Source organism: Dipodomys ordii, unplaced genomic scaffold, assembly GCF_000151885.1.
Source record: "Dipodomys ordii isolate 6190 unplaced genomic scaffold, Dord_2.0 Scaffold4, whole genome shotgun sequence".
Classification (NCBI taxonomy): domain Eukaryota; kingdom Metazoa; phylum Chordata; class Mammalia; order Rodentia; family Heteromyidae; genus Dipodomys; species Dipodomys ordii.
Genome location: NW_012267220.1, coordinates 4,825,183 through 4,846,274, shown reverse-complemented (window position 1 = coordinate 4,846,274; position 21,092 = coordinate 4,825,183). Strand labels below are relative to the sequence as shown.

Sequence of the window (21,092 nt, the reverse complement as noted above, 5' to 3'; positions counted from 1 at the left end):
ATAAGGATTCAAATTTTTTTCTTTCTTGCTATTGTTTCTAACATATTTATAAGATGATTTCTCTGTTGCTTTGTATGTCCCTCCCCCACGGTACAACCCTTGTTTTCACTGCATTTGATGTCGGTATAGTTTGTGGAGGGGAAGGGAAAAATCAAATTGTTTAAATAGGGATACAGGTTGACCCATTGCAACAACGAGATGTACAGGACTCTATGTCAAAAAACCAACTTTACAATTTAGACATGGGGGTGGAGAACGTGGAGGATATAGCTGAGGAGGTGGGAGGGGATGGTAGGGGTAAAACAAGGGAGAAGGCAACAATGCTGGGTAAGAAATGTACTCATTACCCTGTTCATGAAACTGTAACCCCTTTGTACAGTATTTTCACAACAAAAAACTTAATTAAAAATGATCTGAAAAAAATAAACTTGGGGGTGAGGAGGGTTAGGAGAGGAAAAACTGGAAGAGAAATATACTCATTATCTGATTTATGCAACTCTATATATCACCTTTACAATAATGTATTTTTTAAAATGAAAGAAATGCTCACCTTTTCTTATCACTTGCATCTGATCTTTAAAGTTATCACTTTATGATCTCTTCCCATATATTCTTTTTTTTTAATGGATATTTTATGTAAATGGTATTTTATTTAAATTTTAGAAAATATTTCGTCTTTCATCTTCTGGTAGAATATTTTTTGTCTTCTCTTTCACATGCTATCTGTAGTCCTCTGTTGTCTCTTGCTTTCTTTATGTTCTAATTGCTGTTTATTTTCTCTTTAACTTGGTGGCACTCTATTCTTTTTTGCATTTTTTTCAAGAGTGTATGCTTACTGGAAATATAAAATGGAGTTTGACCATCTCTAACCTGAAGAGTTTGTAATAATGTGCATGAGAAGTATAATTAAGTATCTTTGGATTTTGGCATGCTTTCATATAACTTTATGATATTTGTTTTCCCAGACTCTGTGTCCAGAGAACTTCATTCACTTTAAGAATAAAGTGGTCATTAAAAAGTCAGACGCTAGAAAATATGAAGAGAGCTTAAAGTCAGAATTAACAAGTTGGGTTAAAGATGGCAATATAAAGCAGGTAATTTTCACATATGATTTTGACAAAGCACTCTATAATCTTGAGTTGTACCCATTAATATCAGCTTCCTCCAATTTTCTTAGTGTTCATTTTAGAGTTTTAAGTTGAACATGAAGTTTGGTAATCCTGAGATAGAATAAGAAGAGAGAAAGGAAATGGGTCATTGACATGGACCAGGGGCTACTGGTTCCTACTGGCTGGTTTAGCAACCCACACAGAGGGTTCAGGCATTAGGCAAATGGCAGAGTTGTTACCTTGCCACAGAGAGACTGGATTGATTAATACCTGTCAAGGGATTTGGATCTATTTTAGTCTTGGAGTTTCTTTCATTTTTATTTCAAATTATAGGAATTGTTTATGTCTTAAAACATCTGAGAATCACATTAAACACATTTATTGTAGGTTGATACTTTTTATATTTGTTGTTTGCTTCATATGAGAAACATATGATGAAAGCAAGCTTTCCTACTTAATGAAAGTCCTCCAAGATAAGCTCTCTGTTGGCTAGAGACACCCTAGGAACTACGGCAAGCATTTTATACTCCTAAATGTGTAGGCGCCTCCCTGATTTCTCATTAGCTGAGTAGTGGGGGTTTGATAATACTCTTGTATGTGGCCAGATTTAAATATTGTCTATTAGGTAATTTTTAACATATGCACCTCTTGGGATTGGTTGAATTTGAGCAGCCAGTTTGGGTTGTCTCCACCCTCTTCTCCCTTGTTCCGTCTCCCTTGTTTTCCTCTCCTTTGTTCTGTTGTGGTGGGTATGTGCTTTCTGGCCCTTGCAGCACTTTGTACTTACCTTTGACATCGTGGTCCACTCTTTCCCCAACTAGTTGCTTCCCCTCTAACATTCTGTTTGCTTAGAGAATTTCCTGGTGTGTGGACTTTATTATTGCCACAAAGAAGTTTGAGTCAGATCAGATACCTAACTTAGAATATCATCTACTGATAGTAATTAGTGTCAAGAATTGATATTGCTGATTTTTTTTTTAGGAATGACCTATAGGAGTTTTCTCATGTCATATTTTTTAACCTATCATATTTTATTATTTTTCTTTTGTTCAGTTCTATTACTTATTTGTGTATAGTTGTTTATTATTTTAAGTAGTTGTCCAGGGTTCAGTGATGAGTATAATTACACTTTTATTTGGTCTCATCCCATGTAGAAAACTACCTTAGGTCCTTGTACTCCTTGGCTTGTTCCCTGAGGGTTGACATTTTATCACTTGAGCCATGCCTTCAGCATAGCTGAACTAGTTATTTTTGGAAAGTTTTCAGACTTTTTCTGCCAAAACTGTCTTTGAATCTTGAGTCTCTAGATCTCAGCCTCCTGAATAGCTAAGATTACAGGTGTGAGCCACTGATACTTGGTTTAACTTACCTAAAAAAGGGTTATTGGAAACTTTTAAAATGTATTTGGAAATGACATAGAAACTAGTTCTTTTTTCCCTTCTACCCATAGTAGAATCAAACATCTTCAATTACTGAACACTTTATCTCTTTCTGATGGCTCTGAGTGATCTTAAAAGAAACATATTCCATTTGCATGTGTAAGTGTGTATATATCAAGTGTATTAACTAGAATATGTTCTAGTTGTATAAAAATACGATTTTTTAAAAGATCCATAGATGCATGTAATACGTAACTGTGGAAGTATTTTATCTGGAAGCAGTACCTCTTTCTTTGCTATGGAGAACTCAATGTAAAATATTTTATTCATTGTTACAGGTTAAAAAGGTGCTGAAGCATCTTAACCCTCATTCAGAGTTTCGCTCTGGAAATTTGTTGAAAAAGTTTCCACTTCTCGTGGAGAAGCTAAATGAAATGAACCAGCTACCTGCAATCTTTTTTATGTAAGCTGTTTAACTTAATTTTTAACATTGCAATGTGACATGCATTATATTCCTCTTCTTTTTTAGCGGTACTGGGGTTTGACTTTGGGCTTTGTAATTGCTAGACAGGCATTTATCATTTGAGCCACACCTCCAGACCTTTATGCTCTGGTTACTTTTGAGATAGGCTCTCACATTTTGTGGGGGCTGCCCTGGACAATGATCCTATTTACACTTCCCGCTGTAGCTGGCCTGATGAATGTGACTCACTATGTCATTTTCTATTGAGATAGGCTCTCCAGAATATTTTTGCTAGGGCTTTTTCTGCATAGATATCCTTCGATTATCAACGTAATGTGTAGCTGAGGTGACAGGCATGAATTACTATGTTTCTGCTGACCTTGACCCTTCCAATCTCTGTCTCCTGAGTAGGTAGAATTATAGTTGTTAGTTACTAGCACTTGATAAGACTTATTCTTTTAAGATGGGGCAAGCTATACAGACTTTATTGTAATCGGGTATCTATTTCTATTTCTCATGTTCACCTGTTATTTAAATGAGTATTCTTAGTTTTTGAAAATAAACATTTCTAGTTGATTCTGATACAATGTTTTCAGAATTATATTCTTTATTTTGTTGTTTTTATTGTAGTTATTAGCTTTAAGTCTTATTTCGGTACATAGTTGGTTTCTTTGCAGAGTGAATGTTTATACACAAAACTATCCTGTATACCAGAGTATTTATATACTAGACTATTAAATTAAATATACTAGAGTATTTATTGCCAAGGTTTTAGTATTTTTAGTTTATGAGATATGAGCTATGACCCAGGGGCTCTGCTAACTTGTTAAATTTTATATGTTACAATACAAAGTAGCTTAAAATTGAAAACACCATTCAGTTGGTTCAACTTGATAAAATAACACCAGAGTATAATTTATTTATTGAATGACACACTATATCCAAGTTCAACATTGAAAACATAGTGATAGGTTCACTGTAGACAATTTCATAGTATACTTTATATGAAGAGAGTCGCAGAATCTTGCTCAGGTGGTAAAGTTTAGTGAAATGTGTCCAGATGTAAACAGATAGATAGTAATGATTTTTCACTAATGATGCATATAGTCAAAATAAGGATGCTAGATGAATGTAAGTTCATGTTTGGAAATGGAGCTTTCAATCAATTGCTCCTTTTATTTCTGGTATTGGGGCAAGGAAAATTTCTGTCCCATGAAGAATTTGTATAGCTCATCTACTTCACATTCCAGCATGGCTACAGATATTACACACACAAACCATTTTGGGAATCCAGGCTACTTCTGGAAGCTTAACTACAAAATAGAAATCCACAAATAACTATTGGTTATTCATGTACCTATACATGTGGAAAACAAGTAATTTTTTTCCTTTGTTTCAGGGGAGTTTTTGGTTAGGTCTGAGAATTAAGTTGACATAAGAAAGAATAAGAGGAGAAAAGTTAATATAAAATAAACTATATAGAAAGGCAGCTTCATAGGAAATGAAGACCCAGAGTTCAGTTAAAATTTAGCCATACACTGATGGCTCGTGCTTGTAATTCTAGCTACTCAGGAGGCTGGGATTTGGGGATTGAGGCTCAACACAAGCCTGGACACAGAAGTCTCTGAGACTCTTACATCCAAGTAAGCAGCAAAAGCTGAAAGTGGAAGTGTGACTTAAATGATGGAGCCCCAGTTTTGAGTGAAAAAGCCAAGTGAAAACACAAAGCCTTGAGTTAAAGCCATAGTACCAGTGTGGGCACACACGCACACACATGCACACACATACACACATATACACTCATACACACACACAAAAGTTAACATTTAATTATGAATTGGACAAAGAGCTCTTTGCTGTTAATATAACAGCAAAGGGTCTTGGTGAGGTCAGTTAACTGGGTAGAGAAGTGACTAGGAAGGTAAGAGTTAGTTTATCAAGGTTTACATGGATTTCACTCAGTCTTAGCTTATTATCCTTGATTAAAAAAGTGATTCTCTTGTAGTATAAGAGAAGATATCATGTGGGCATTGATCTACTCTTAAGAAAAAGGACATGTCAGAGTAATCTTGTACCTGCTGCTTTTCAAGTACCCTTAACAAGACTATGACAGAGTAGCATAGCTGGACTCTACAATACTATGTTTAAAATATATACATTTTGATGAATATGTACATTTTGATGGAAGGGGTAACACTGATCAAGATGTACTGCATTCATAAACTGCTTTATTGAATGGCAACTCCTTTGCCTAACTACTTAAAGTGTGTACATTTACATGACATTATGTATGCTATATTTTGAATACATTATTTTTATATTACACATTATATAAATAAACCTCTCAAAAAGAAAGTACTCAACAAAACCATAAAAGATGGATTCTATTTGAGAGTTAAATGATATTGAATCTTGGGTGCTCTTCTCTATGAATTCTGAAAATCCTTGGTCTATGTAGCTTGACACAGTCTTAAGTTGCCCTAGATCCTTGGGAGGTCTGAGGATTTGTCTGGGCTCCAGAGATACTTTGCAGACAGTATTGTACCCATCAGCTTATATGACCTGGCATTTGAGAAAAATAGGTCCCCATGTTCATTTAGTATTCGTGTGCCGAAGGGCATATACTTCATGGCTGGACCCAAACTTGAATCCCAGTTTTGTTTCTATCAATGGTGTTACTTCTGTCTCAGTTGGCTTTGAACTGCAATCCTCAGATCTCAGCTTCTTGAATAGGTAGGATTATAGGTATGAGCCACGCTTGTCCAACACTGTAGTTCTTAATGCAGAGTTCTTAGGACAGAGGACTGGGATGAGGGAAACTTACCATTTTACAGTAAAGTAATCAGGACTATGGAGATCTCTTCAGGATGAAATTCCTAAGGATGGGCTTTAAAAAGCCAACAGGAAGTCAGAATAGGAGCAGTAGGTAGAAATACTGAATTTCATCGATGCCATTAACTTCATGACAAATGTTCACTTTATTTATTTCCAGATTCAATTTGACAAGCGTAGAAATGTGTGCTGTAAGTGTGGGCAAATCCCTGGAGAAAAAGGAGGAGGAAAAACGACCCCCCAAAGCTGATAAAGAAATTCATGTCATGGTTAGCAAACTTCAAAAGTTTAAAAAATCTATGGAGAAACAAAAGATAGTGTAAGTATGTTGCTAAGCAAAATGTCATCAAAGGGCTGACTTATTTCACATGTCCCCATGGAAAACACAGTGCAAAAAAAAAATAAGACATAAATAAATAAATAAAATAATAAGACATGGATCAGTGCTCAGATCTATTTGCCAATTTGAGAGAGAATAGGATACAGACAAGTGACTATAATCACCTATTCCTTGGGTGTTTGCTCAGTCTTATTTAAGATTGATAATGGTACATACACAACCCTTAGGTAGATTAAACAACTGACACAGTCATCTTACAGAATAACTGTAATGGTGATCTGTGTGTGAATTCTTCTCACTCAGCCCTCACAAGACTTTAAGCATTGAATAGACACGTTGTTGTGTCCACAAAGAGTATCACAGTGTAAGTCATAGAATGAGCTTGGGGTTGGATTTGTGTTTAGAAACTCTTTGGTAGTGTGGTTCCTGTATCTGCTCTCTGTGTCTAACCCAGTGTCTAAGTCTGTCAACTCAAAAGCCCACGTTTGTTCCTTCTCTGTGGCCCTCTCTATCAGTAGCTGCCACCCCGCTTAGCTATTCCACAGATCTTCCCCATGTAGTTGCAGCAATCTTCATTTTTGCAGTTCAGAGTGTTGAAGGTTAACCAGTCTCTGATCTAGCCAATCAGTGTTCCTGCAGCCCTTTCAATTACATCATTCCCTCAGCAAGACTCCTCCTTCTTCCTGGCTTAGTAACTCTGACTTGTGGTATGCCAACAAGTCTTTGTGTTTGTCTTCATCTTTTCAGTCTCACATCTTACCACACTTCCCAAGTGACACTCAAAATTTGTGATTCTGCTCTTCTGGGTTGCTCTCCTATGAACTGACCTCTTGCTGTTCCATCCTGGCTCCGTCACGATTGCTCCCATAGTATGTACTGGAGAGTTTTGCTGTCTCTTCTCTCTATCTTGTCTGGTCTCCCAACTTAGATATATCAACCCTTTGTCTTGTGCTTTGACACACAGGTTAAGGAAACAATCATTATAAAGTAATTCCGTTCTTGTTTGTTTATGTGGGTATTCCTTATCTGAAAATCCAAAATTATCTATAATCTAGATCTTTTGAGTGACTAAGTGGTGCTACAAGTGGAACATTCCACCTCATTAAACAAAAATTAATAAAAGTCCTATATACCTTTACATTCTGTATTTAGGATGAAACGAAACAAATTATGCTTTCATACTTGGGTTAGGTCCCCAAGACATCTTAATATCTATAAGCAAATATTCCAACATCTGAAAAATAATTATATACCACACATTTTAGAAAAAGGACAGTAAATCAATATTTCTTTTTCCTGAAATTGAAGCTTTTTTTTTTTACAAGAATGAACCATATACTTTCTTTTCTATATTGCTAATGCTTAGTACATTACCAAGAAATACATAGTACATTGTTCTAGAACCAATTTTCTCAGTGAAGAACCAATAGTTCCTTTCAAATTGCAACACGATTTTAGGGCATCTCTGTTTAAGATATTTCAAATTCTAGATGGCTGTCCAGACTTCTGCTTGCATTTACTGTTGGCTTTGCAGTCCCCTTTGCAGCGTGAGGGGTGATGAATGCAGACGGAGGGTAATGAATGAGGACTATGCAGAGCCATGACAACCCTTGCTTTGCTGTTCCCTTTGTAGCATGCAAGGAGATAAATGCAGATGGAGGCAAGGTAGCTGGTACAAGCTTTCCTTAGACACATTTTCCACAGGGCTCTTAAGAACCACAGATCAAGCAGGATTAAATCCCTAACAATGCAAGCCATACAGATGCAGGGTGTTTTAACATCTTATCCAACACTGCAATTATAGCAACAATACTGGGGACTCTGCCTTAGGCCTTGTGCATCAGGAGGAGTTGCAACTATGAACCTTATCTCCTGCTTCTTGCAGTGACTAAGTATGAACACCCATTTCTTTTTTAAAATAGTTTTTATTGTAAAGATACTGTACAGAGGGGTTACAGTTACATGAGTAAGGTAATGAATATATTTCCTATCGAGCATTGTTACCTCCTCCTTTGTTTTTCCCCTACCATCCCTTCCCTCCCCAACTCCTCCCTACCCCACCCCCAAATTGTAAAGTTCATTTTCAACATAGTGTCTTGTACATCTCATTGTTACAATGGGTCATCCTGTATCCTTATTTCAGCATTTTGTTATTTCCCTTCCCCTCCCCAAATTAGAACAATGTATATACAAGATGCAGGGCACCAGAAGCAAATACGGTGAAACAGAGAAGGTCAAAAGCTATGTACATTTGACCATATAAGATGATGCTAAGTGAAATGAACCCCAAGATATGGACTCAAGAGGTGTTTTTCCTTTGTTGCTGCTGTTTTTAATGTACTACGTATTTTTTTTTGTTTCTTTTGTATGTTCTTTTCCCTATGGTATTAAACCTGTTGTCACTGAATACCCATTTCTTATCATTTTCTTTTTGTAAAGAGAAGGAAAAAAACAGCGAAAGACCAGAAAACTGGATCAAAGCCTGTACCATGAAGCCCAATATAATCATCTATTGCAAAGTCTAGAGGAGAACCTGAAAATGCCTCAGGACTGCACATACGCTGATTATAAAGTGATCGACTCTGAGGTCAGCACTTGATGAGAACTGTTCTCCAATGACCAAGTCATTCACAAGCCAGGGTGTCTCCCCCTGGGTGTCCCGCCCCTCTCCCCCCCCCCCTCCAAGCCTGTTTCCACTTCTACTTCCACTGGCTGGTTTATCTACTGCTCAGTCAGAGCTTTCCACTCCAGAAGTGGGGTGAGATCAAGACATTCACTCAAAGCACTGAGAAAATATTTCTTTTTTTCTTTTTTATTGTGAAAATACCATAAAGGGGGTTACAATTACATGGGCAAGGTATTGAGTACATTTCTTATCAAGCATTGTAGCCTCCTCCTTTGTTTCCCCTTCCCATCCCTTCCCATCTCCCACCCCCCTTACCCAGCCCTCACCCCCCACTCTTCCTGCCAAAGTTGTAAAGTTCATTTTTCAACATAATGACTTGTACATCTCATTGTTGCAATGGGTCCACCTGTATCCCTATTTAAAAGATTTGTTTTTTCCCTTCCCCTCCACAAATTATACCAACATCAAATAAAGTGAAAACAGGTGTTATACCGTGGGGGAGGGACATTCAAAGCAACAAAGAAATCATCTTATAAATATGTTGGAAACAATTGCATGAAAGAAAAACCATTTCAGTCCTTATCTTGGGGTTCATTTTGTCTAACATCAATTTAGAAAATATTTCTTGTACTTAACTGTTGTTATCTTAAATTCCTCTCCTGTTTAAGTAGAGTTCAGTTCTAACCATGGCCTCATTTAGCCAAATTCTGGAGTTGGCATTGTTGCCTCCTCCTTTGTTTTCCCTTCCCATCCCTTCCCATCTCCCTCCCCTCCCCGCCCCATACAGGTGGACCCATTGCAACAATGGGATGTACAAGACCGTTATGTGGAAATATGAACTTTAAATAATTTTCATTTAAGTTAAAAATAGGTAAGAACTAATCAAGACACCTTAACCTTCCTGCCTCTTTTTTAGTATTTGCAGATGGTGTTTAAACGAGTAAAATTTGAAAGAAAAGGTGACCAATTGAAAGCTCTGGCAAGAAGGGGTGTTGGCTACCATTATAGTGCCATGAGTGCCAAAGAAAAACAGTTGGTGGAAATCCTCTTTAGGAAAGGGTTTATTAGGGTAGGTAAATGATTATTTTTTTCACTCCAAATGGAAATTATGCATGTCCATGAAGTCCATGTTCTGTATTATGTTATAATTTTTATTGCTGTTTGGGTCACAAAAATAATGTGACTGTGATGTGATTGCACCTGTGTCATTTAAATGGGGGAGGGGGATCATTCAGTTTGTCCTTTTTTAATTAAGAAGAAAAAATATTTCTCAAGCAGACACTTTTCCAAATGTTTCCAGAGTGAAATATGCCTCTGGTGAATTTGACCCTCACCCCTTGGTATTTTATTTATAATCTTGGTCTACTGTTTATTTGATTTTGAATACAGATTTTTTTTCACATGCATGGAGGATATTTGTAGTAGAGTTTTGGTCAGATCTGATCCTAATAGAATAACTGAAATGAGATCAAGAGCACATGCTCGCTTGGCATCTGCCGCTGGTCTCAGCACAGTTTTTGCATGTGTCTCTCCGAAGCCCAGTCCCACCTGTCGCTGGTAAATGGACAAGAGAAAGATTAATTGTAACATTTCAAATGAACCCTTGCTATGCTTTGCATAGTGAATCCTGTGGGCATCCCTGAGGAAGGTTTAGATAATTTCCCAGTGACCTTGAATCTGGAGTGATATTCTAAAACAGAGTCAGACTTCTAAAATTTATCCATCTTAAATTGGATATGGCATATATTATAACTCTCGGTATGTCTGAAAGAGAGAAAATAGAGGGAAAGAAGGATAGTCTGGTATATCATTCAATATCTTCCTATCACAAAAAAAACAATGACATGTTACTCAAAATATTGGACATGACAGTTAAAAGGGAAATTCTGTTTTCTGGAAAAACTCAAAATATACTAACTTTTCTTAGCTTTTCTCTTAACTAATAAAATGTATTTATTTATTTTAAAGGTTCATAATCATAGACACGATTTTCTACATGATTATGAATTGAGGGGAAAATGAGCCACCTGTTTTGATCAGCCTATCCTGTGTCTAAAACCACAATTACTGATAATTTAATGATTAAATGACTACATTATTTTGAAGAGATTATGAAACGTTGATGTCTTTGTTAAAATTACTTGTGTGTGTGTGTGTGTGTGTGTGTGTGTGTGTGTGTATGTGTGTGTGTGTGTGTGCTGGTACTGGGGCTTGACCTCAGGGCCTGGGAGCTGTCTCTGAGCTTTTTTGCTCAAGGCTAGCACTCTACCACTTTTTGCCATAGCTCCACTTCTGGCTTCTTTTTTTTTTTTGCTGATTAATTGGAGTTAAGAGTCTCACAGACTTTTCTGGCCTGAGCTGGCTTCAAACAGTGAGCCTCAGATCTCAGCCACTGAATATTTAGTATTATAGGCATGAGCCACAGGCTCCCAGCTAGAATTATTTTTATAAGAATTATTTATCCTAGTTTTTGTCTAAATGTAGCATTCTCATTTTCTCAGTTTTTTTATTATAACTTTAGAGAAGCATGTAATAGATGATGTGTTGCATTTGAAAGATGCATAGAACTCAATTGCAGAATAGAGAAAATTACTCTATATCTTCGCATATTTACATTAACTAGATCTTATATGACAATATAAAGAGAAAGATAAAACAAGTAGAGATATTTTTTTAAAAAATGAATAAGACTTTGGATCATATAAACTTTACTTTGTCTCATTCACTTCCTTGTTAGTTACTGTAGAAATCCAGGAGTAAGATACCTTGTTCTTAGTATTCAGATACATTATTTCTATGGATATAAATTCAAAGAAACTTAGTAGACAAAATGAGTAATGAGTTTGTAAATTTGTATTGCCCTATTATAGAGAAATTTCCTGATTATTTAAAAGTATTTATTGCTGGGCACTGGCAGCGCACACCTATAATCCTAGCTACTCAGGAGGCTGATATCTGAGGGTTCTGGTTCAACGCCAGCCCAGGCAATCAACTTGTATCTCCAATAAACTACTCAGAAAAAGCCAGAAGTAGCTTTGCGGCTCAAGTGGTAGAGTGCTAACCTTGAACAAAAGAGCTCAAGGACAGCATTCTGGCCCCTAGGATCAGCAGAAAAAAAGCTATTCTTTATTATAGTGAGTACAGTGTTCCCTTGTGGATGGTTGGTGGTGAGGATAAAAAGGTGAACGTTGTTAGAGTGGGAAAGAAGCCAAATGAACAAATAATTAATGTTATTAAGGAAGTTATTAATACTAGGGAAAGGTCTTCAGTGGTGGTACAGGAAGATGATTTTAGCTATTGTGGTGAGAAATTCTTCTGTGATGACTACACAGACAATGGAGGAGGCCACACAGAACGTGTTTAGAAGAAATACACTTGGCGCAAATCATTGTAATGGTCTTGATTTGAGAATGTGCTTGCTGTGTTCATGAAGTAGGAATAGAGGTGTGTCTCAGCTACTGAGCTTTCCTACTGTGGCTTTATTGCAATCCAAAGTATGTTCCAGTTAACATTATGAAATGCTTATGCTATATTAAAATGCTATTCCACAAAGTAATTGTCTAATTCTTTTCTAGGTGGTGACAGCAACTGGAACACTTGCTTTAGGAGTCAATATGCCTTGCAAGTCTGTAGTTTTTGCTCAGAATTCGGTCTATCTGGATGCTTTAAATTACAGACAGGTATTGAGAGATGCATAAACTTGTTTATTGTATTGATAATGTACATCTATAGCATTCTAAAATACTTGTGAATCATTCATCTGTAAACAGGTTACAATGCATACCTCCGTGGCCTGCTACCAAGCCCACTTTTTTCATTTCTTCTGTTATTTAGTTTTTGCTTTGTGATCTCCATATCAACCATCTGTCTTCATTCAGTCTTGGCCTTGTACTGTTAGAATATTCTCCCTGATTTTCTGTAGTTTGTCTTCTTGGGGTTTGCCTGACTAGGAACATTTGGTTAATGTTTCTGCTGTCAGTATCAAAATAAACTGTCATACCCAACACTCAGAATTTTGTCACAGTGCCTCCTTCCTTTCTCCTCAAAATAGTGATTATTCACCTCACTGCTTACCAAGGCCTTCTTTCTAATGAAAAGAATGTTTTGATAACTCTACCAATTTGTCAGCCCCAGGTTCTTGGAGTTTCTATTTCTTCTCTATTCTATTTAAACTCTCCTCTAATCTTTGGAAGTCTTGGATTTGGGGCACTGGATGATGGAAATACAATGTTAGGGTTTGAATACCAGATCTCCCATTCTGGGATTATGAGTGCATGCCACTTTCTTCCACTGTGCATGCCCAAAGAGTCCATGTGAATAGGAGATTGTGCATACTTCAGATAATGCTGAGTTCTGTGGTAGACAAACAACAAAGAAGACTTAGCACTTTCGAAACACCTAATAAATGAGAAGTACTATAGCTCTGTGAAGAGTCTCTTCTTTACCTGCCTTTTACAAGGTGCATAATGAAATTTCATCTCCTCATTTTGTACCCAGCCTTTACTTTGTAATTCATAGTTCAGTATGTTAGGGGAGAGAGAAGACAGGAGAGAAAGGGAGCAGAGGGACAGGGGAAGGCAAGGGGAAAAATACTGTAGCAAAACTTAGCTACACGTGACTTGGAATCAAGGTTTACTCTGTTAATCTTTGCTTTAGATGTCGTTGTTCAAATACATGGCGTCATTAATGTCATGAAGTACTTAACAATGATAAATGTCCTGCTTTCTTCTCGGTTTCCTAACCTTCTATAGTTGGATACTCAGTTAATGAAGGATTGGATAGAGGCATAATTTATTTGCCCCCAAACAATGTAAATGGCACTGTTTTTATACTACGATAGGACAGAAAAATGCTTAAGGGAATTTTCCATGATGATTCCCTTCTGTTTGCAGATGTCTGGCCGTGCTGGAAGACGAGGTCAAGACTTATTGGGAAATGTATATTTCTTTGATATTCCACAGCCCAAAGTAGAAAAACTCATAAAATCCAAAGTTCCTGAGCTGAGGGGACAGTTCCCTTTCAGTATAACACTGATCCTGAGACTCCTGCTGCTGGCTTCCAAGGCAGATGATCAGGAAGACGGCCAGGCGAAGGTACTGTGCTGGGCACTGGGTGTGAGACAGCCATCATCGATGATGTCGCTGCTCTTTTTTAGAAGTCTGTGCAATAAGGCTTTTCCCTTACCAGCCTTTTCTCACTTTGTAATGTGCTCTAGGGAGGCCTGTGGGAGGGAGAGGGTAATAACGCTTAATTTTGTGCCCATTTATCATCAGATACCAAGCTAGTGGCTGCATAGACATTGCAAACCACCAGGGTCACTGTCCCATGTGAGACTGAAGACACTTTTTCATTCTAGTTAAGGGTGCTGGCTAAGGATATGGGAAGATGTGGGCTACACACAGTTTTGTAACAAGTAAAAGTACATTTGTCACGAAAAAGTAACCCGAGTTTATTGAAGAATATTTAGGAAATGAAGGTTGGAGAAAGAAAAAAAGAACTCACACCTAGTTCTATTACTAGTCACATACAAACATGTTGTTACTTGGATTTTTTTCCAGTTATTTTTTCTATGGTATAAATGCATCTTGGTTTTCCAACTCTGAAATAGTTATGAGAATATGGCTATAACCTTTTGGTGATACTTTATGCTCACCTAGAATTTGGGGTCTAATATCACTAAACTTAAAACCCTCAATTCTGTCCTTGATATTGTTTTTTTTTTTGTAGAGATGTGAGAAGGACTTGAATTAGCACATTTGTGGCTTCCAATATATTCATAAATTCTATGTTGAATTTTAAAAATAATCTCACTTGTGAATGAAAATACTTCTATCCAAATATGGTGGTTTTCTAAACCACAGGATGTATGATACATCTTCTGGCAAGTTCTGTCCACTTAAATCTTGTTCACATACCTCAGATCTGAGGCTGATTGAATGGATTTGATCCAATAGCAGCATTTGTGAATCTTCATTTGGCATAGCTTTTCTGTACTGAAGACTAGCTTTTACTTCAGTCAGTTTTTCTGACCCGTTGATGCCAGAAGATTACTATAAACTACACAAGAAATCCACTGGGTGATGTTTCCAGATTCTTACTATCCATGGTGTTTATAATTTTGATCGACAATCTCTTTGGATTGAGATAGTCCTAGGAGAGGAGAAATACACTTCTGAACAGGTCTTGAGAGATGATTGGCATGGGCAGCAGCTATTGAGGGAAAGACCTGACTTGGGTATGGGTGGTACCATCCAAAAGGCTAAGGAGAATACCTGCCTGAATGGGGGGGATACCAATAAGTGGGCTAGGGTCCTCATTCTTGCTCACAGCATTGCTCACTGCTTCTGACCCCTATGTGATGAACCATCTTTGCTCCACCATGCTGTGCCTAGCACAGGGCCCAAGGCAGCGAAGGCAGCTGATCATGGATTGGATTGAGAACATCAGAACTCAGGAACCATAACTCAAGTTATTTTTTCTCAGTTCTTTTGTCACAGTGTGGAAAACCCATCTTAGGAAGACTTTAATTAAGGGATATACCCAAAGGACAAACCCATCCACCATGCATTCCTCATTTCCTTACCTATTCCTCTGCTCTTTCCATCATTTACTCTAAGCTCAATGCACAAGGAAGAAGAGGTGGTAGGAAAGGTGATTTTGTGTGTGTGTGTGTGTGTGTGTGTGTGTGTGTGTGTGTGTGTTAACCCTTCATCAATATTATCTCATAGTAAAAGAGATGAAGAATATAGCCCTTTTCTTGTCCCTCTCTACCTCCAGCAGGTCCCCTGGCCTTCTCATTCTTCTTAGGTTCCTCCATAACATCTCCCCCCCTCCCCGCCCTTGGGGGAAGTTATGAAATTTTCCTTTGAGACTCCATCCATATTTTAATAGGAAGTTAAGAGCTGTGTAAGCTTCAGTGCTTTTGGATGCCAGAAACCAAGAAGTGCACTTAATTCTTTGATTTTAACCAACCTAGCTCCATTAGTACTGTGACAATATTGCAAGATATCGATTGACATACCTTACTTCTTTTTCTTCCAAAACAAACCAAGTTGATAAACTCTTAAACTGGAATGGCTTTTATTAACAGATTGCTTGGTAATATACTTCCTCACAGAATATTCTGTTTTACATGCCCCTGTTAATTTTAAGGAAGAACGTTCATTATAAGAACACAATTAAGAAATGTTATAAAATCTAGCTGAGTTGTATGTACTGCTGATATCTGGGTGATATAATAGATACGTATACTACCTATTGTATATTATCACAAGTGGTTATATATTATACAGACATTTTTAACACATGTGTGAATAAATGTGTTCTTCCTTCCAGGTGTTGTCAGTGCTAAAGCACTCACTGCTGTCTTTCAAACAACCCAAAATTATGGAGATCTTAAAGCTGTATTTCTTGTTTACCTTGCAACTCCTGGTGAAAGAGGTATAATCATGCCTTGTTTGGTGTGTGTGTGTGTGTGTGTGTGTGTGTGTGTGTGTGTGTGTGAGAGAGAGAGAGAGAGAGAGAGAGAGAGAGAGAGAGAGATTTTGAGAAATACATTTGCAATTTTCTAGATTTTTTTTACTATGCCAAACTAATTGCAAGTCTTTACAGGATTATATACAATATTATTCATAGTTAATGGGAATACCAAAATTGAGCTAGGTAATAAGTTATCCATCTCATATTGTCATTAAGTACTATTTGAAACAGGAAACTGATGATATTTGTCAATCTTGTGGGGAGCTGAATAAAACTAATAAGTTATTTTTGTTCTTTAGGGCTATATTGATCGAGATGGTAACCCCACAGGGTTTGCTGGACTTGTATCACATTTGCACTATCACGAACCTTCTAATCTTGTTTTTGTCAATTTTCTTGTAAATGGTCTTTTCCATAAGCTTTGTCAGCCAACTAAGAAAGGTAAGCTTGCCATTTTCATATGAATATATATAATAAGTATATATACACAGGTACACATATAATAAATGTATACACATATAATAAATGTATATACATATGTATACATACATAATATATACATTTATGTAGTCATCAATGCATGTTACTAAAATAGCAATAGAGTTGTAGAGTTGTCACCTAAAAATATAATGCAGTTAGGATGTATATATTTTGCAGATCTTCAAATTTAGTGTAAAAAAGGTTTAAGAGTAATACAAGTGTTGTGGAGACATAGTTTGTTAACAACTATTTTAAAGTGTGATTGTTTTGAAAGTATCAACTTCAGTAATAGTTATTCTCCAGGATTGAGAGCATTTGATTAAAATACAATTTTTAGAAAATATTTTTTTCAAATTAAGTAATATATTCTTATCACAGAATATTAGAAAAGGTGAAAAAATTAAAAATTTTATTAGTAAAATCAATTATTCAGATAAATATTATTATTTGTAAATATTTTCTCATAATCATATTCCCTTAGAATATAATTATATATTTTACTTTAAACTACTAGCATTGTATTAGTTGTGTGACCCAGACTGGTTCTCCTAAACATTTTAATTTCTTTTTTCACTTATACCATGTAAATTTACAAATTCCATTTCATGCATTTTAAAAATTAAAATCCTGCTAGGCATTGATAGTTCATACCTATAATCCTACTTAATCAGGAAGCTGGGATCTGAGGATTGCTGTTCAAAGCCAACCCTGGTAGGAAAATCTGTGAGACTATTTTCTCCAAGTAAGTACCAAAAAGCTGGAAATGGTGCTATGGCTTGCAGTGGGAGAATGCTAGCCTTGAGTACAAAAGCTCAAGGACCATGCCCAAGCCCCAGGACTTACACACACACACACACACACACACACACACACACACACACACACACACACCCTCTTAAATCCTTACCTAGGGGGTCTTATATTTATGCTTAAAGTTGATATGTTTTCTAATGCTTGGTGAATTCAATGCCTTTCACGATATTTATCATGTATTCATAGGAACACTCTAGTTTGCATAAATGGTCTAATCACTATGCTCTAAAAATTCAGTTATATGACACAAGATCATTTGCTCTATGAGAGGAGAATTAATTTCAAGAAATAGAAAGTATAGTTTTGTTTGCTAGTGTATGAGTGGGTGGTTGAGTCTAGTAACTGTGTTGTAGATAGCAATGATTAGCATTATTATTTCACACGTGAACAAAATGGTCCTTCACTACTTTTTTAGTTTTGGTTGTGGGGCTTGAACTCAGGGCCTGAGGACAGTCCTGAGCTTTTCTGCTCAAAGCTAGTAATCTACCACTTTGAGCCACTGATCTACTTCCAGTTTTTGAGTGGCTAACTGAAGATAAGAGTCTTGTGGACTTTTCTGCCTGAGTGGGCTTTGAACTGCGATCTTCAGATCTCAGTCTCCTGAGTAGCAAGGATTACAGATGTGAGCCACCAACTCCTGGAAGTCCTTTACTTTTAATAAAACTATCCAAGATTCAAATACAAGTAGTTAGACACTAGAGACCAAGCTATTAAATATCCATAAGTATGAGTAGAAGAAAGTGTTCCAAGTGGATAATGAGCATGAATAGAAGAAAACATGTAGATAATAAGTATACTTGGAAGGAAGGAAAGACAAGATAGATAAGTCAAAAGCCTTTAATGCGAAACTAAAAGTGTGTGTGTGTGTGTGTGTGTGTGTGTGTGTGTGTGTGTTTGTGTGTTTGTGTGTATCTATTGAATTCATGCCATTGAAATACAGTGTCATAAGAAATCTGATCATATACTGGGAGAGCGAAAAGTTGGAGAAATAGAGGTGAAGTGATTAGAGAATTCCTGATTGGGATAACTGGGTTCTAAACTGGAGTAAAAATAAATAAATAAAAAGCAGCAAGTTGAAACTATTTGCAAATGTAGCTTTGCTTCAGTTCCCGTGTTTATCTCAAGCGTTTAGTTTCTATGAGCTGTAATGCAATATAACTTACACACTCAACACTGATACTCCTCATGTTTATAAGATGGCACTTTGTTTTATGTAGGCTCTAAACGCTTTTCTGAAGATACTATGCGAAAGCTGGTGTTGGTCCTCGCAAATCTGTTTGGAAGACGGTTTCTTCCAGCAAAGTTACAAGATGCTGACACCAAGTTTTATCAATCAAAGGTAAAGGGTATGATTTTGATAAAATTGATTAATTTAACATAATTAAATAGGTTTGCTAGAACAGTGGTGATAGGATTTTATGGATATAGGCCATTTGTTTTGTAAAATAGCTGGTTCTTTTTGTAATCGCTCTGATATGTAATCTATAATTCAAAACTCTCTCTCTGTAAAGCTGTCCAAAGTTAAAAACTTTGAGGAAAAATAGTTTTACTCATATTTTTCACTTGATTGTATCATGTGAAAGTAACAAGAGATGGAAGCTGTAGGGAATTTTTACACACTTAACCCCATCAACACTCCCCGCTGGGGAGTCTACAGTTCCTTAAGAGATCTTCACCTTGAGTTGAAAGAGTCTATGCTGTGACCTGAAAGCCATCGCTGAGAAAGCAGTAGAATAGTTATGTTTGGCTTACAAAGTCCAAAATCATGGAAACTATTTTCCAATTTTATGTGTAACATCTTCTTTGGTCATGACCCTCATACTTCCCCTCCCCCCATTATTAAATCAATATCAAATAATACTGCCGAAGTGGCTCACGGGAATCTGAGAACATAGGGAAAGCTGGTTTGTATCGATCACCTCAGTGACACATGAGAAGTTAGTACATGCTGTCGTAATTCTACAATGTTGAGTAAGAACTCTGCAGTCACAGAGTATGCTTAAGGCTCAGAGCAAACAACTTAACTCATTGATCTATCATTTCAATGCTTTTCCTTTTAAAAAATTGTGGGCAGTCCTGTGGCTTGAACTCAAGGCCTAGGCGCTGTCCCTGAGCCTCTTTGTGCTCAAGGCTAGAGCTCTTCCACTTGAGCTACAGTGCTACTTCTGGCTTTTTTGAGTGGTTTATTGGAAATAAGAGTATCAGTGACTTTCCTGCATGGTCTGGCTTTGAACCTCAGATCTCAGTCTCCTGAATAGCTAGGATTACAGGCATGAGCCACTGGTGCCTGGCATCATTTTAATATTTTGCTACTACACGTATATTCTTAAAATATTAATTGTTCCAGTTTGATATTCAAACAAAAGAAAACTTGGCAAGTCTATTTGCTTTTTAAAGTCATTGTAAAATAAATATAATAAAAATATTCTTAGTAGAGACCTGCTGCCCACCCTCCCCACCCCTCAAAGATAATGGGAGCTGATGCATTTCCAGGTAATATGTAGTAGATGGTTGTGACTCTTTTTTTTTTGTCAGTCATGGGGCTTGAACTCTGGGCCTGGACACTGTCTCTCAGCTCTTCAGCTCAAGGCTAGCCCTTTACCACTTGAGCCACAGCACCACTTCTGACTTTTTTTTGTTTATGTGGTGCTGAGGAATCGAACCCAGGGCCTCATGCATGCGAGGCAAGCACTCTACCACTGAGCCACCTTCCCAGCCCATGGTTGTGAATCTTACTGCAACTAAGAGTTGTGAAAGCAATAAGGACCTAGATACAATTTGAATTCTTAGCGACAAGAATGTTTCCAAGGTATTATAGGAACCTCCAATATAGATGTTGGTTTTAGACAATTCGTCAGCTTTGGACATGGGCCAAATGTTGTATAAATCATATGCAGATGGCCTTTCCAGTGATATTGAAAATGCTCAAATCAGGTTGTTCATGATCATATAGGTTTGAAGTAACAGGCTAGAAATTTGATATAGATAGGAGGTTTTCATCACAGGACATTTACCAAGTAACACATATGCATGAAAAGTTGTGGTGCTACATAATAAAGTTTTAAGAGATAGACAAAAACCCTGGGAAATTATAGCATTAATTTTATGTTTTGTGCTGGTCCTGGGGCTTGAACTCAGGACTTAAGCACCATCCCTGAGTTTCCTTTCTGCTCAAGGTTAGTACTCTACTACTTGAGCCACAGCTCTACTTCCTACTTTTTGGTGGCTAATTGGACGTTCACACCTCAGATCTCAGCCTTCTGAGTTGCTAGAATTTACAGGCATGAGCCACTGGTGCCCAGGGATTATAGCATTTATAAAACAAAAATCTTGTCAGAGAGAAGTATCTGGATCTGCCTTATGCATAAGCTTGGAATTCACTTAAGACATCTTTGAGTTGGAAGTGGGGCTCAAGTGGTAGGAGTGCCTGCTCTGTAAGCAGAAAGTCCTGAGTTCAAACTTTTGGATGCTTAGTGGCAAATCCAAAATTTTGAAACCATATATTGGGAAAAAAAGGATTGCCAAAAAAACAGGTTAAGAACTTTACAACTTTGGTGTGGGTGGGGGGGGG

At 37.1% G+C, this 21,092-nt stretch overlaps 1 protein-coding gene across 1 annotated transcript in view; it reads left to right on the top strand.

The window, feature by feature from the left end:
* LOC105991126 (probable ATP-dependent RNA helicase DDX60) overlaps positions 1-21,092 on the top strand; it is a 64,931-nt gene that overhangs the window by 35,953 nt on the left and 7,886 nt on the right. Inside the window, exons 24-33 of the mRNA XM_013023717.1 lie at positions 966-1,094; positions 2,827-2,951; positions 5,944-6,102; positions 8,563-8,710; positions 9,666-9,818; positions 12,325-12,429; positions 13,642-13,842; positions 16,085-16,189; positions 16,528-16,669; positions 18,739-18,860. Of these exons, the coding sequence (XP_012879171.1) occupies positions 966-1,094; positions 2,827-2,951; positions 5,944-6,102; positions 8,563-8,710; positions 9,666-9,818; positions 12,325-12,429; positions 13,642-13,842; positions 16,085-16,189; positions 16,528-16,669; positions 18,739-18,860 (1,389 nt within the window). The remainder of the gene's footprint in view (positions 1-965; positions 1,095-2,826; positions 2,952-5,943; positions 6,103-8,562; positions 8,711-9,665; positions 9,819-12,324; positions 12,430-13,641; positions 13,843-16,084; positions 16,190-16,527; positions 16,670-18,738; positions 18,861-21,092) is intronic.